Source organism: Cricetulus griseus, chromosome 6 (assembly GCF_003668045.3).
Source record: "Cricetulus griseus strain 17A/GY chromosome 6, alternate assembly CriGri-PICRH-1.0, whole genome shotgun sequence".
NCBI classification, from domain to species: domain Eukaryota; kingdom Metazoa; phylum Chordata; class Mammalia; order Rodentia; family Cricetidae; genus Cricetulus; species Cricetulus griseus.
Window position 1 is genome coordinate 122,097,123 of NC_048599.1, and position 16,580 is coordinate 122,113,702.

Genomic DNA, 16,580 nt, shown 5'->3' on the forward strand with positions numbered 1-16,580 from the left:
AAGTTGAAACAGATACTAATGGTAACTGTGTAGTTCTTAAGAAGCTCTTTGTACACTGTGTTCTATATGCTCTCCATTTTAAAGGCATGTATTAGTTCTGACCTGATGCATAAGGTGGTATTTATAACTGAAAGCTCCTCTCGTCCTAACCAACCACTCACAGACACAAACAGTGTTTGTTTTCCAAACACTGTATCTGATGGGAGTCTGCGGGACTCTTTCTGCCTCCATCCCCATTTCTTCTCCTTTGGTCTTTGTAATAGACTTTGAATACAAAAGTTGGACCAACAAGCACATTTTTGGTTTGGTTTGGTTTCTTCCCTGGATGTTGCTTCTTTCTTAGAATTTTAATTTGTTTGAGAAAGAAACCGAAAAACTCTGAAAAGACAAGCAAGGGGAATAAATAGACCATCAAGCTGAACCAGTGTGCCATAGTTGCAGGGATGCTAAAATAGATTGTCAGGGCTTCGAACACCCAGGCAGAAGCAGGATCAGCTAGGGTCCCTGAGCCTCTTCTTTTGAGTGGGGTCAAGGTGGCACATGATATTGGGGAAATTGTCTAGATTAGTGTTCTCAATAGGGACACTACTCTCCCCTGATAGAAATTTGAGACTATCTAGAAACTTTTTTCCCTTTGCTGGTCCCAACTTGGAGGCGGTGTGCTACTGGCCTCTAGTGGCTAGAAAACAGAGATGATGCTAAAACTCTCACAAGACACAAGACTGTGTCCTACATTCAAGAGCCACCCCGTGTCTAACAAGAGTGATTACAAGGCTAAAAAGCCCTGGCATTCTCACCAAAAAAGATCAGTAAAAACTTGAGTAAATACATATTAATGTTAATGAACTTTGTTTCATTTTGGCCCTGAAGGCTTAATTAACTTCTCTGGGCCATCTGCATGACAGAAAGCATACAGAAAGTTCTAACCCTTTGAATGCTCCACCCCATACATCTCAAAAGGAACTTGGCAAGTCTACAGAATTAATGAACCCTTGAAAATATTTATCCTGGAGGGCTGGTGAGATGGCTCAGTGGATTAAGGCACTGACTGCCAAGCTTGATGACTTGTATTTGATCCCTGAAACCTACATGGTGGATAAGAACCTGCTCCTCCAAGCTGTCCTCTTGCCCCCACATGCAAGCCATGGCACCTGAAGCCCACCACCACCCCAGCTCCCACACTCACACTCACATACACACTTGGCAAATAAATGTAATGAGGAAAAAGGGTCTCTTTATGTGGCTCTGGCTGGCCTCAAACTCAGAGATCTGCCTGCCTCTGCAGACAAATGCTAGGATTAAAGGCATGTATTACACACCCAGTGAAAAAATTCAGTTTATATTTGAATGACATTAGGCATACATAGACGTTTAAAAACTGTAAGTTACAAATTTTTCACTCAGATTCCAAAAGCATTGGCATCCTAACAAATTTGTATTCTCTCTATCCTTTTTCATTTTCTTCTTCCCCATATCTATGAGAAACCACACTGTTTCATGACACCCTGTTACCCCAATCTTCAGTGTGTGCATCATGAAAATGATGATATTCCCTTACAAAAGCACTTTGGAATTATCAGTCATGGAATCATTGTTGACACAATACTGTGTACAGAATTTATTTAGTTTTATGGGGCCAGAAGGATGGCTCTGTGGGTGAGGCATATGCTCTAAACCTGATGGCCAGAGTTCAATCCCTGGGACCCACATGGTGAAAGGAGAGAACCAATACCTGTACTCCCTGTTACCACTGCGTATGTGTTATGGAATGACAGAGAGAGAGAGAGAGAGACAGACAGACAGACAGACAGACAGACAGACACAGAGACAGAGACAGAGAGACTAAATGTTAAAAAATAAAAAGAAGTTACTCAGTTTTACTATGATTACCCTTTATAGTAAAAGAAAAAAATATTTCCCCTGGCCAATGATGCAATCCGAGGCCACACATTGCATTTATTAGTTGAGTCTTTATTCTTTTTTACATGTTTTTGTGTCTTTACTCTTACTCTAGACTATTTACTTACTATCTCTCTGTCTTCGATTCTTTGATGTTTGTGACAGATGCAGAGTCTCTTCCACTTTAGGTTTTCCAGGATGTCCTCCTCATGATTCAGTTCGTGTCTTTTAAATGTGTGTCTTCCTCAGGCCCCATGACAGGAGCACCCAGGACATCCAGTTGTCCTGTCGTTGATCATTTGAACTTTTATCACTTCCTTAAGGTGATATTGCCAGATTCTTCTACTGTTACGTTAATCATTTTATCCCTTGAGGAAAATAATTTAAATACAGAGTCTCACTATGTATAAGTAGAGTAGTCTGGCCTCAAACTCATGGATCTGCCTGCCTCTGCCTCTCAAGTGCTGGGATTAAAGGTGTTCACTACCACATTTGGCAAAATATCATTGCACACACCAGAAGTGGGGTTCAAAACTTGTAACCGATACATATCTTGTTGATAAAGTTTGATAGAATGTAAATATCCTATTTTTCAAACTTTTCATTTTAGTAAATTATTTGGATTCCCATGGTCTTCTTTTGAAGATAGACATGAAGATAATTTTAGAACATTCAAGAGATTTCAATAAATTTTAAAACTGTCCTTCTTGGGGATCCCAAAATCTCTGTCAATTTGCTTATCCTCCCAAATAATTATGTTATAACTACAAATAGTAAGCCAACTGAGAACTAAAATTCCCTAGTTCCTAGAAATAACTCGGATAGGTTATCTTTTGATAAGACAGTTAAACACTATGGGAGATTTTAAGGGCCAAAAAAAAAATCAGAAAGAGATATGCTATTTGATAGTGTCGACAAATTTTTATTACATTTATTGATTTCTATAGACAGTAGTATATGTAACTTCAAAAGGGTAGTCCATAATCTAAATTTGAAAGGTATTTCAGATAACTGCATCTATTTTCTGCTTATATTGTCATTATCTTATCAATTATAATTTTCAATGCACATAAACCTAATAATCCCACCTGAAGCCAACCATGATATTGGACCCTGACAACACCCCTGATAAAATTGTTTCTCGTTTTAGAGACTTTATAGAGAAGCCTGGGACAAGGACAAGACTCAAATCCACATCATGCCTGACACTCCTGACATCGTCCTGGCTAAGGCAAACTTAATCAATACGAGTGATGTGAGTTTCCAAGTTCAGTGTGTCTTTCCAGTAAGCTCTGTTAATCATGTCTAAGTCAGAAAGTTCTTTTGAATTTCCAAGTCATTTTAATTAGGAGACTATGATTCACTCAGATTCCTTATTTGGTGGGGGCTTGAGTATCCAATGCTGGTTCTCTCTATTTCAGGCAGCATTAAAGCACAGATCTCTATTTTTTATTTCTTTATTACATGTATTATTATAAAAATGAAATATTTATATCATCTTCATACTGCCCTGTGTGGGCAGAAACAATTCCTATTGGATCTGCACTGCTTACAGTGCTTTGTGCTTGATAAATAGATAATAGATGAAATTTTGAACAAGTAAACAATCCATTGGAGGAAATTTTCATTTTTGCCAATTATTTTGCTGGCAAATGTTAATCCTTGAAATGTATGGATGTAAAAAGTAAACATTTAACACACATATTTTGAACCCCTATAAGGTGATTTTAATGTTAAAGAATATATGGGTATAATACCACAGAGATAAAATAGGAACAAAAGTCTAAGCAATAGCCATTTTAAAAAATCTAGCTTCTGGGTAAAAATATATTTGAATATATTCTCAATTATTTAGTTATGTCACAATCTGAATGGGCAAATTATAAATACATAAGCTTTAAAATTCAACTAAACTTTAAAGTATTTTTTTAAATTATGAAGGTCCACATTACCTCCAGATGTCAGTTCTTCTTTTGTTGGTCCTATGTCATGAGGTAGGTACATTAGCTACACAGAAGCGATGTCCTCTCACCAATTATTTTTTCCACGGGAGGTGTAAGATTGAAAGGCTTTCCCTTCTCCACAGAAACTTCTAATAGAACACAGTATAAAAGTAGAAGATACCACCAAAACAATTAATTCATGGCTCCACCAGTTAGCTTCTTTTGCCTTCTCTAAAGTACTTGGGAAGAGCTAGCATTTAATTTTGTACATTTGGCAATCAAACAGCTTTAAAATTTTAGAGCAGGGTCATCAGCAATCCATAGACATAATATCAAATTACACTGGAGTGGTCTAGAGCATAGAGGCTCTTCTCTTGGACTCTTGAAGTAAGTTGTACACTGGCTTCATTGTACTGCTTATTCATTACACTGTTTGTGGAGAATGGTTTTCCCAAAGTGATTGTCTTTGTCTCTCAACAGAAAATCTACAGAATGGGTTATGAGGAACTGAAGAAAAAGGGTTATGACCTTCCTGTCGATGCCATTCCAATCAAAGCAGCAAAAGCATCCCGGGAAATTGCCAGTGAAGTAAGATGTCATGCCCTGTAGATAGTGATTTTATTGCAATGGGCTTCTTTTAAATTGAACAAAAGCATGTAAGAACAAATTAAAACAAGGTGATAATTCCAGCCATGCAGTGTAGGATAAGGGTAAGACCAAGGGTCAGTTTATTGTGCATGGGATTTGTAGCTGAATTTAGCCTTTAATCTTTCCTATCAAAAAACTGAAATACAATTGCTTTATAGGCTTAGCAAGAAATTTAGAATTAATAAGTTTCAAAAATTGCCACAGAGGTGGCAACAAATGTTAATTTTTAAAGGAATGAGCTATACTTTTGTTCCTTTAGTACAAATACAAAGAAGGCTTCCGAAAGCAACTTGGCCACCACATTGGGGCTCGGAATATCAAGGATGACCCCAAGATGATGTGGTCCATGCACGTGGCCAAGATCCAGAGTGACAGGGAGTACAAGAAGGACTTTGAGAAGTGGAAGACCAAATACAGCAGCCCAGTGGACATGCTGGGGGTGGTGCTGGCCAAGAAGTGCCAGACCTTGGTCAGTGACGCAGACTACAGGAACTACCTGCACCAATGGACATGCCTGCCTGACCAGAATGATGTCATCCATGCCCGACAGGCCTATGACCTCCAGAGCGATGTGAGTCTAAGGTTTTCCTTTGTTCAGTTAAGCACTCTTTTCCTGATATCAAAGTTCCATAAAGTAAGCAATGTTGAATTTATTCACTAACACTCAAACTTGCTACCTAATGATCCAAATAGCATTATTCCTCAATGAAAGAGTCTACAGTGGAATATTCTGGGTGGCTGGTCTAGACAATGAATAATTGAGTCATTCTCTACACTTTTCTCTCACTTTGCAAAACATGCTTCTAATCTGAGTATTTCATTAAATTTCTGAAATTATCTGGGAAGTCAAATGTTAGGTATTACAAAGATGTCTATATAGTGTAACAACATACACTGCTATCTCTCTAGGGATATATGCTTACATTTGTGGCTTGTCACTTGAAATTTCAGAACTTGTACAAGGCTGATCTTCAGTGGCTCAAAGGCATTGGCTGGATACCTTCTGGCTCACTCGAGGATGAGAAAAACAAACGAGCCACTCAGATTCTGAGTGAACATGTTTACCGGCAGCACCCAGATAAATTCAAGTTTTCCAGCCTTATGGACTCCATGCCAATGGTCTTGGCAAAAAATAATGCTATAACCATGAACCATGTAAGTCCTATATTTGCACAAGGGAGGTATTAAGTATTTCTGACAGGAGTGGGCAACACTGTCCCCATAGAAAGAAAAATTACATTCAGTTCTCCCTAACAGTAAGGTGTCTCTAAAGGAAACATACTACTTATTAATAAAGACATTGAAACCTGAACACATCAGAGTTAACTCAAGAGCATGGTTTCAAAGGGTTCATTATTGACCTATCTTCTTATTGTTCTTAGCACCTTTATACAGAAGCTTGGAATAAAGATAAAACCAGCATCCACATTATGCCAGATACACCTGAAGTTATACTGGCTAAACAAAACAAAATAAATTATAGTGAGGTAAGCAATGTATGTATGATATGTGGTATATTTTTTCCTTATATTTCAATTTAGTAATCAAATGTAATTATTTATGTCTGTGGCAGAAATTATATAAACTTGGCTTGGAAGAAGCCAAGAGGAAAGGCTATGACATGAGACTTGATGCCATCCCTATCAAGACAGCCAAGGCCTCCAGAGACATCGCGAGTGATGTAAGTACCCCTGGGAAATTAAGTATGCCTGGGAAATTTTCACCCTGGCTTTGGCTCCAGGACCACTTTGTTTCTCTTATATTTGCAATAGGCCAAGCTATGAAGTTAAAATTTTTGCTAATAGTCTATAATACCAGCAAGTATCTTAAAGATACTAAAATTCATGGCTTCAAGCTAACTTCCGCTGTAAGAATGAACATTTCATGGTGTACCCACTGCCTGCTGAGCCCAAGTGCTGAATACTTAACTGAAGTTTGGATTGCTTTTTACTTTTCCACATGATCTATTTCTTATTTTCACAGTCACACTTTTTGGAGAATTCCTTCAAAACTTAATGCATGCTGCATGAACTGATGAATCTAAACAAATATGGCATGTCACTCAAAGCCCAGCCTTCCGCATGGGCTATGTGTCTGTGTCACCCTCCACACATTTGTTTGCTTTCTTTATTGTATTATAGTGGGTTACATATGACCATTTTAAGCAAGCATACGCATGTGTTTTGGTCTTCTCCCCATACCCTGCTATGGTCCCCTCTTTCATTCCTTGCTTCCTTTAAAAGTTGGGTTTGCTCACATTTCTAAAATTTTTTATTCACGTTTGGTCTTTGAATCAAAAATATGTCTTGTTTCCAAAATATATGAAATAATTATCACATTTTTTAAAAATGATACTGAGAAGCTTAACGTTAGTGTATAACCATACAATATGCCTACTATAATTAAAATGCATGTTCCTAAAGAATTTTTAATGACAGAGAGAATTGCTTATGTAATAAGTGCAAAAAGCAGGCAAATCCCATTAACATGTGACTCACATTCTAATCCTAGTCTTTCACACACATGTACCACAAATAGCTCTGTGTAGTAGAGTAATATGTTTGCTTTCTTGTCCTTTTCAGTACTTTGCTTGTTTTCTACATGATAAAAGATGTGTATATTATACATCCAAGGGAAATCATTATGTTTAATGAATAGGATAGTTCTGTCCTAGTAAGTTTATTTCCCTAAAGGTCAAAACAGTTTACTAGCAGTCTTTATTTTCTTGTAGTTCAAGTACAAGGAAGGCTACCGCAAGCAGCTTGGCCACCACATTGGTGCCCGTGCAATACATGATGACCCCAAAATGATGTGGTCTATGCATGTGGCCAAGATCCAGAGTGACAGGGAGTACAAGAAGGACTTTGAGAAGTGGAAGACCAAGTACAGCAGCCCAGTGGACATGCTGGGCGTGGTGCTGGCCAAGAAGTGCCAGACTCTGGTCAGCGATGTGGACTACAGGAACTACCTGCACCAATGGACATGCCTGCCTGACCAGAATGATGTCATCCATGCCCGACAGGCCTATGACCTCCAGAGCGATGTGAGTACTGGAGATCATGAAAATGGGAAAGAGTGAGTTTATCCCACAGAAGAAGGTTTAAATAGGTGGCCCACAGCTCACCTGTGCCTGCAAATGTGTGAGGGGGCAGGACACCACTTTCCTTAGAATTCATACAAAATGAAGTAATACCTAAGCCTGCTACCTACAAAATTGTATTTTTAAGTGTTCATGTTTGATTTTATATCCTTTGGCTAAAAATGCATTCCCAATGTGGAGAGAAATACTTATTGACTCTTTGTGTCAACAGAACATGTACAAGTCTGATCTCCAGTGGTTGAGAGGCATTGGCTGGGTGCCTATTGGCTCTCTGGATGTGGAAAAATGCAAACGGGCCACTGAAATCTTGAGTGACAAAATCTACCGTCAGCCCCCAGACAAATTCAAGTTCACCAGTGTGACTGATTCTCTGGAGCAAGTGTTGGCCAAGAATAATGCCATCACTATGAACAAGGTGAGAGGTCAGAGTTCAGGGAAGCTCCATGGGGTTGCTGAAGCTGAATCCAAGAAACAGAAAAATAATTGAGAAAAGAGTTTTATACACTAAGACATTTATATCTTTTACTATCTTCCCATTTCTTCAATCTATCATCTATGTAATATGTTATTCATATTTTACATTGACTTCAGCATTATTTCTTGGTTTTGATAAAATATCATTGCCTAAAGATACTTATTTTTACTTTCCATTTAATTTGTAATGTATTTTCAGATTATCAAAAGGCATTTACCAGAGAAACCCTGTCTCGAAAAACCAAAACAAAAGGCATTTACAAGTAGATATTCCACTATGAACCAATATTTAGTTGGAGACATGTATATTATTTATATAAAATATCATAGCCTTATCTTCTTTTATTGCATGTTTTCTATGGTTTTGGAACTCCTATTGATTCGGCATTGCTGTGTTTTCTGATGAATGTGTATCTCCTTTGATAGCGTTTGTATACAGAAGCCTGGGACAAAGACAAGACACAGATCCACATAATGCCAGACACACCAGAAATCATGTTGGCAAGAATGAATAAAGTCAACTACAGTGAGGTGAGAGTAGTTGCTAATTCTTGGACATCTGTACTGGTTTTCACTCTAGTCAATCATTCCGTGGTGGTATAATACTAAATGTTGGCTTCGTAAATAATCATGTTTTCTCAATTCATGAGAAAAGCAGCTCTTGCATTTCTCAATCACTATTATAAAGTATTAAGTAAAATGAGTTACCATTTACCATAATGCAATTTTTGCATTAATTGTAAGAATTAATTATTTCATCAATAATCATAAGATGAAGTACAACATTTTCTTTTATTCAACTAGTTCCCCTTTTTTAACATTTTATTTTATGTGTATGGATGTTTTGCCTGCATGTATGTCAGTGCACCTTGTACATGCATAGTGCCCACTGAGGCCAGATGAGGGTGTTTGATCCCCTGGAACTGGTGTTACAGAGGGTTACTGATGGGTCTGAGCCACCATGTGGATGCTGGGAATTGAACCCCAGACCTTTGGGAGAGCAGTCAGAGCTCTAAACTGCTGAGCCATCTCTCTACCCCCCCTCTTTTATTAGCTTCTGAAGTGAGGAAGTTAAAAAAAGAATATACATGTGTCTCCCCTCAATATTAGTGCAAAACTTCATAAATATATTTCCTATGTCTAACATATTGCTCTTAAATTGTGTATGGTGTTAAGATTTATGATTTCTAAAGTATAAGAATAAAGCCATCAAACAATACATAGAGAGACTATGAAGGAAGCTCTGCCAGGATTATGTAGGAATGAGCCTATTTCTTCCCTTATCTGGTGAGCATGGGTCCATGTGTCCCCATTTTAGGACCCGTGTCTTAGGAAGAGAGAGAGGTCAGCCTCCTCTCCAAGAGAGAAACCACCACTCATAGGATGAAGCCACCTTTGCTTAAGCATTCCCAGTGATGCCACGTGGTAGTGGCATTTGCCTTTAATCCCAGAACTTGGGGAGACAGAGGCAGGTGGATGTCTGTGAGTTTGAGACCAGCCTAGCTGTTCTATAGAGCTAGTTCCAGGACAGCTAGGGCTGCTACACAGAGAGACCCTGGTCTCAGGGGGAAAAAAAAAGAATTCCCCATGATAAGGAGCTTATTTCAGAAGTCAGTCTCTTCCAGAAATGTCTATTAAAAAGTATTTCTCTTGTATTTCTGTCTGAAAACCCACAAAGTCCTCAGAAACAGCAGTACCAATTTGTACATAGATGGAGACAGCCACCAATGTCCTTTCCTGCCAGTCCCACCCCATCTTAACATCCCCACATTCCTGGATATCCCTTGATCTGGTCAAATGTGACTCAGAGATACACAAAATACTGTTAGTGGGTTATGATCGGGGTGAACACATAGTTATCATCTTTCTGACCTGTGGCTCACATTTCTGCACCCTGCTGGAGCACACGGGCTGCTCTGCCAATGCTGCTGTGTGTGAACCTAAATCCTTTTAGACTAAGGAGACCTTTCACAAGGGCTAAAGTTAAGCTAGCCCTGGGCTGCCTGTGTGCATTTGTGATTTAAATCTAGCTCCAAGACTGACATTCATCCCTGTGTAATTTCTCCTTTTTAGATTGAGGCTACAGTCTAAGCCTGTAGAGATCTTTGTAGATCTAAGATTCTGATAGAGGCCCATTACCTTTTCCCTGGGCTTTGTGCCACGAGCAAGTCAAACACTTTCTGTGACAGGACAGATCAATAAAATTCTAACCAGATGCATAACAAAAGACTTTAGACAGAATTCGAGGTTTAGAGTCATGTGGTTTGGGAAGGCAGGCTTTAGTTGTAATGCTTGTCTAACCAGATCTTGATTGTCACCCAAACTAAAAATATCAAGTCCTCCAGGTATCCTAGAATTTTTGAATCTGTCTTGCTGGAAGCTTCCAGAGACACCATAGTAGGGCAATGTTGCTGATCAAGCATGGGCTAGGAAGAACTCTCTTCGCTTGAGTACCTAACCCACCCAGTCACCTTTCTCACCGTTGTCTGTATGAAATTATTTCAATTCCTTTCTGTTTTCATTTCATTAAAGATGGGAAAACACAGTGTGGAATTTATCATGCCATTCACCCTCTTTAAGATTTTTCTTGATTTCTAGAGAAATAAGCAATGAAGTCTGCCCCATGCCCACTGGTACGGGAGGTTGAATTGAGGGCCTCAAGTATGCTGGCGAGGACCTTACCACGGAGTTGTAGCCCTAGCCCAAATGCCTCATTCTTTTCTTAGCTGCAGGCATTCTGCTCCAACTCCAGAATCTTCTCAGTCCATGTCTGGCATTCCTCCCTGATAGCTCACCCCACTCCTTCACATGTCCTCGCTTCCCCTGAATACCAACTTAGTCTTTGGAAACCTAGTTCATCCTTCAAGGTATAACCCAAGGGCAGCCCTGTGCAGGAACTTCCTTATTCTTAGGTCACAGTAAGTGACTGCTTCCTGAAGTCTGTCATCTTTGTGGTTGAACTCTGTGGTTAAATTGTCTCGTGTGGTTTGGCTTCTCAGCAGCTAGTTCCCTAAATTACCAGGCTCTCATCACTTCTCCCAGAAACTCAAAGGCTGAGGGAGTCCTCGTCTTCATCCTTGGTTGTCAATTACCTAGCATTGCCACAGGCACGAAGTCAGGCTGAATAGACTGAACTGATTTCCATAAACAACAGTTCATCTACATGTCTCCTTAGGCTTTAGCTTAATTTCTCTGGAAACATTTTACATGTTACTCATTTACTAATTCATTGTAAAATTTTAGGATAATCAGATGTAATAATTTTCATAGGTGTTTTCTGCGGTACAAAAGAAAAGGGCTTGGAACTCAGAAACCACATTCCAATGAGAACTATATGGAGAGTTTTATGAATTATTTAAATCCCCTATTAGTTCTTGAACATCAACATCTAACCAATTTCTTTCTTTTTGGGTGGTGGCCAAAATTTAGAGCCTGTATAAACTTGCCAATGAAGAAGCAAAGAAAAAAGGTTACGACTTACGAAGTGATGCCATCCCTATCGTGGCAGCCAAGGCCTCCAGAGACATCGCCAGTGATGTAAGTTAGCAGTTCTCTTACCATTCCATGAATAGTGTGGTATGGCATTTCCACTGAGCTTTACAAAGTACCTTCCGTAGACTGTGTATGGTGTATGCTTGTAACCCCAGCACTTAAGAGGTTGAGACAAGAAGAATGCCTTGAGTTTGAGGCCAGCCTCCACTGTGTAGTGAGTACTAGGCTAGCTGGAGCTTTATAGCAGTGTATCTTAGTTGGAGTTTCTATTGCTATGATGGAACACCATGAACAAAAAGCAAGTTGGGGAAGAAAGGGTTTGTTTACCTTACATTTCCACATTGTTGTTCATCATCAGAGGAAATCAGGAAAGTTACTTAAACAGGGCAGGAACCTGGAGGCAGGAGCTTATGCAGAGGCCATGGAGGAACAGTACTTACTGACTTGTTCTTCATGGCTTACTCAGCCTGCTTTCTTATAGAACCCAGACCACAAGCAAAGGGATGGCACCACCCACCATGGGATGGTCCCTCCTCCATCAATCACTAAGAAAATGCCCTCCAGGTAGATCTTATGGAAGCATTTTCTCAATTCGGGTTCCCTCCTTTCAGATAACTCTAGCTTGTGTAGAATTGGCATAAACTAGCCAGGACATAAACTAGTCTGTCTCAAAAAAAAAAGATCTCTTTCATATGAAAATTTTCAAAAACTTGGTTTTGGGGGGAATGGGAAACTTGGTATTTGTGAAAAGGATTTATGTTCTCAGGGAGAAAAAATCACTTCCTGAGAACAGAGCATGAGCAAATACTAGAGCAGAGCTGCAGGCCTGGAGATGTTTATGTAAGCATGATCAGTAAGGAGCTGAAGACATGGCTCAGAGGTTAAGAGCACTGGCTGCTCATCCAGAGATCCTGAGTTCAATTCCCAGCAACTACATGGTGGCTCACAGCCACCTACCAATTCCCAATCTGGTGCCCTCTTCTGGCAGGCAAGCACACATGCAGGGAGAACACAGTATACATAATAAATAATTCTAAAAGACAAGATTTCATTAAATCAATAGGCTCACAGGCCTACATTCTGTTGGGGGCCTGGGTCTAGATTTACGTGGTATTTTTAATGGTATTTAAAACTGCTTGTGACACTTGCTATTACAACTCTCCCTGGACAGATTATGAAGAAAGTGTTTATCAGTACCAGATGGAGGCTTCTAGCCCAGGCTTGCATCTACAACTCTTGACTATGCAGTGTAGCACCCCATTCCTTGCCCCGTCCCAGGGGTAAAGCCACCCTGCTTTCTTACTGCCTCCCAGATCCTTGAGGAATAGATACCTGCTATAAATACCGAGGCTCACTGTTAACAAATATGGTGATAGACTGTTCTTTTTTTTTACTAGATTATTACTGGCTTGTTTTATTTTTACTTTAACCCCCCTTCCTCAGCAAAAGGATCTCTACCAACAGTATAAAGAAATAATAATTTTTAAGAAATCTATGAAGAGTTTTCTTTGCATTATCTTCATATTCTACCCCAAATGGTCCATGCTGTCATTATCTCTATTTCATTAATTATTTAGTTTTCCCAGAACCAGTCTTAATGTATGGTGAAGTGTAGACTAGATGAACACATTCCATCCCACTATGCCATGCCCCTACCCATTGACTCATCTGTACTTTCTAACTCAATTGTCTTTAAAATTGGAAGCATGTTCTGGGGATGGCTGGCCCAGGTTCTACACTGAAGTTATTGAACTTGTAATAATAAAAAAACACTGTTGACCCATGTGAAAAATAGAACACGATGGCCTTGCTAAGAACATTCTTAATCAGATGAGCTACTATAGCAACTTTACCAATATAATCAGTCTTTATGATGGTGATAGGAATCTGCCAGTGACACTAAGTGTGTGAATCTGGTGTGGAATACATTCTTCGTTGCACAAGCCAGCCACTTGAAACTACTTTGCAGCTTATTAAACACACAATGCTCTCAAGTACATTCCTTTCCTGCCATACTTTCAGTGTGAAAGATCCAGTTCCTCAGGTTACCCCTGTTCAGATGGCCTCATTCTGACCCCTCTGATGGTTCTTCCTCTGTGTGTGTGCCTCCTACATTATGTATGTTGTACGGAATCTATGTACTTTACCACATGCACATGCTCTAAGGGTAAAGGCCAGAATGTTGGCTGGAATTGGTGCTCATCCGCATCCAGTTAAAACTATGGTGAAAATAACATGATTTTTGTACAAATTTTTGACATCACAGTGTCTACAATATAAGCCTGATTTGTGAACTTTCATTTCAGTACAAATACAAAGATGGCTACCGCAAGCAGCTGGGCCACCACATTGGAGCTCGAAACATTGAAGATGACCCCAAAATGGTGTGGTCCATGCATGTGGCCAAGATTCAGAGTGACAGGGAGTACAAGAAGGACTTTGAGAAGTGGAAGACCAAGTACAGCAGCCCAGTGGACATGCTGGGGGTGGTGCTGGCCAAGAAGTGCCAGACCTTGGTCAGTGATGTGGACTACAGGAACTACCTGCACCAGTGGACATGCCTGCCTGACCAGAATGATGTCATCCATGCCCGACAGGCCTATGACCTCCAGAGCGATGTGAGTGTGGTATCTATAAAACAGCCTCCAAGGTATATGAAAAGGTTATCCCTGATGAAAAAGCAAATTTTTATTCTAGAAGACTGGAGACATAGCTCAGTGGTAGAGTGCTTGTTTAGTGTAAGGCATGGATCTGATCCCAGCACTGCACACACACACACACACACACACACACACACACACACACACACACACACACACACACACACACATGCTTTCTCTAGACTGTGCTATTGCTTTCCTTGGTGGTTCTAGTCATTAGATTGCTAATGACATCTCAGCACTCACACTGCTCTCAGAAGACGATGAAGCTGCAGTGTTTGCAAGCTGTTGGACAGTTTTGCTGACATTTGCTCCAATCATGTGAGGTGTCGGATGCTGATGACTAATCTGAGCATCTATTGGCAGTGAATGTGCTGTCTCCAGTCTGGGTGTGAGGAGCACATTCCCAACACTGCATGTTTGATAAACATTTGAGGCAATTACAAAGCATTCGAGAGCTTTGGAGAATGAGCTAAATCCACAATCAGAACACATTAATGGCTCTTCCTCAGTGTTGTACAGCCACCTGAAAGGCTCCCACATCTGCTCGGTACTTTGTGGGTTTGTGAAGAAGGGTCGATGCTCACAAGCAGTAGCAACACTGATAGATTGCCAGCCATTGTTTGCCAAGTGACTGTTCTGGATTGCCTTCCCCACACTGTGGCTGGTCTTGGTGCTGCAGGAGGTATTCACTGCAGATGCAGCAAGCACAGTACTAGCCAGCCTTGCTGTGGCTCTTCAAGCATGATAAACAGTCAGCATGAGGCAGTGCCAGGAGGCTGTGTGTATGAAATTCACATTTATTTTTCCATTTCTTTCCTGAGGCTGCTGAAATTCTTCTAGATAGATGACCGGGGCTCCAGTAACATTGTTGGGATACTTAGGAGATCCTTAGCAGGAAAAAAATGGCTTAAAATGAACTAAAAAACATAAGGCAAGATGGATGCCTCTGGAAACCAGCCTGAGCCTCCTACCCTGAGAAATTGGTAGGAAAGTGACCGTGATCCTAGCCCAATAATGTGTACATTTATTGCCACCAATCTTGGGCAGTATGATAGCTGTCCACATTCTGGATCAAGGATTCCTTATTGTTATATATCCCTTGTCACTTTAAGTCACTCATTTTTTTAAGATGATAATTTGAAAATATAAGAAAAAGTGCACTGAAGGCAACAATCTAATTCAATCCAATGTCCCAAAACCCTTTGATACAGTTTTCCCACCCACATTTCTTCACATGCCAATAACATTTCTGCATGCTGTCAGTATTCTTAGAAAGTAAGGGTTTTGATTGCTGCAGAATGTTTCATGAGGCAAAGGCCATATATGAATTTACTGGTAGCTTGTTGTGAGCCATCCATGATTCCTCTCACTCTGTTTTGGCATTCCGTCCTGTGTACATTATCTGTAAAATAGTGACTGATAGATAGTATTTAGGATCATTCCTTTCCTAATGGTTTAAATATTCAGCATATTTTTATTGTGAACAAGAAAACATTTCTGGGTCATTTTTTGAAGATAGTTGTTCTTGTCATCTGCCTTCATTAAGCTTGCTTTCTATGAAAACAATAGAATCTCACTTTCTTTGAAGATTTGCATGTCATTGCATCTTTACACTGCACTTTGCCCTCAGTGAAGAGTTTCTGCCACCTTTTGCTCTTCCCAGAATGTGTACAAGTCAGATCTCCAGTGGATGAGAGGCATTGGCTGGGTCCCTATTGGGTCTCTGGATGTGGTCAAGTGCAAGAGAGCCGCAGAGATCCTAAGTGACAACATCTACCGCCAGCCTCCAGACAAGTTCAAGTTCACCAGTGTGACTGATTCTCTGGAGCAGGTGCTGGCCAAAAGCAATGCCCTCAACATGAACAAGGTGAGCCTGGACACCTCAGACTTCACACCTGTATACTTGAATGACTAGTGGATCCAAAGTTCCCCCTAAGGGACAGAGTCACATTTAACTTTTAAATTGTTCTTGAAATCTAGTAAGTCTCACTGTTTCCAGTTTTAGTCTTGGTAAAAAGCAGTGGTTCTCAACCTTCCTAACAATGTGACCCTTTAATACAGTTTGTCATGTCGTGGTGACCCCCAGTCATAAAATTATCTTGTTGCTATTACATAACTGTAGTTTTGTTACACTTATGAATCATAAAGTAAATATCTGATATACAGGATATCTGATATGTGACCCCTGTGAAAGGATCATTCCACCCTCAAAGGGGTCGCAACCCACAGGTAGAGAACTACCGCTGTAGTACCATGCCTTATATCAAATGTGGCTTATTTTTCCTAAATAAATCAATAATAACCCTGTTTTAACTTGACTTTTTGGAGTGTCCATCTTAAATGGTTTTCTTTCAACATCTT

The 16,580-nt window shown here is 40.0% G+C and overlaps 1 protein-coding gene across 2 annotated transcripts in view; it reads left to right on the forward strand.

Moving 5' to 3' along the window:
• Neb (nebulin) overlaps positions 1 to 16,580 on the forward strand; it is a 186,206-nt gene that overhangs the window by 70,174 nt on the left and 99,452 nt on the right. Inside the window, exons 53-64 of one of the 2 annotated variants that reach the window (XM_035446826.1) lie at positions 3,050 to 3,154; positions 4,323 to 4,430; positions 4,750 to 5,061; positions 5,442 to 5,645; positions 5,873 to 5,977; positions 6,064 to 6,171; positions 7,222 to 7,533; positions 7,802 to 8,005; positions 8,491 to 8,595; positions 11,494 to 11,601; positions 13,863 to 14,174; positions 15,883 to 16,086. In XM_035446826.1, the coding sequence (XP_035302717.1) occupies positions 3,050 to 3,154; positions 4,323 to 4,430; positions 4,750 to 5,061; positions 5,442 to 5,645; positions 5,873 to 5,977; positions 6,064 to 6,171; positions 7,222 to 7,533; positions 7,802 to 8,005; positions 8,491 to 8,595; positions 11,494 to 11,601; positions 13,863 to 14,174; positions 15,883 to 16,086 (2,187 nt within the window). The remainder of the gene's footprint in view (positions 1 to 3,049; positions 3,155 to 4,322; positions 4,431 to 4,749; positions 5,062 to 5,441; positions 5,646 to 5,872; positions 5,978 to 6,063; positions 6,172 to 7,221; positions 7,534 to 7,801; positions 8,006 to 8,490; positions 8,596 to 11,493; positions 11,602 to 13,862; positions 14,175 to 15,882; positions 16,087 to 16,580) is intronic. The other variant, XM_035446827.1, reaches the window with a different exon arrangement.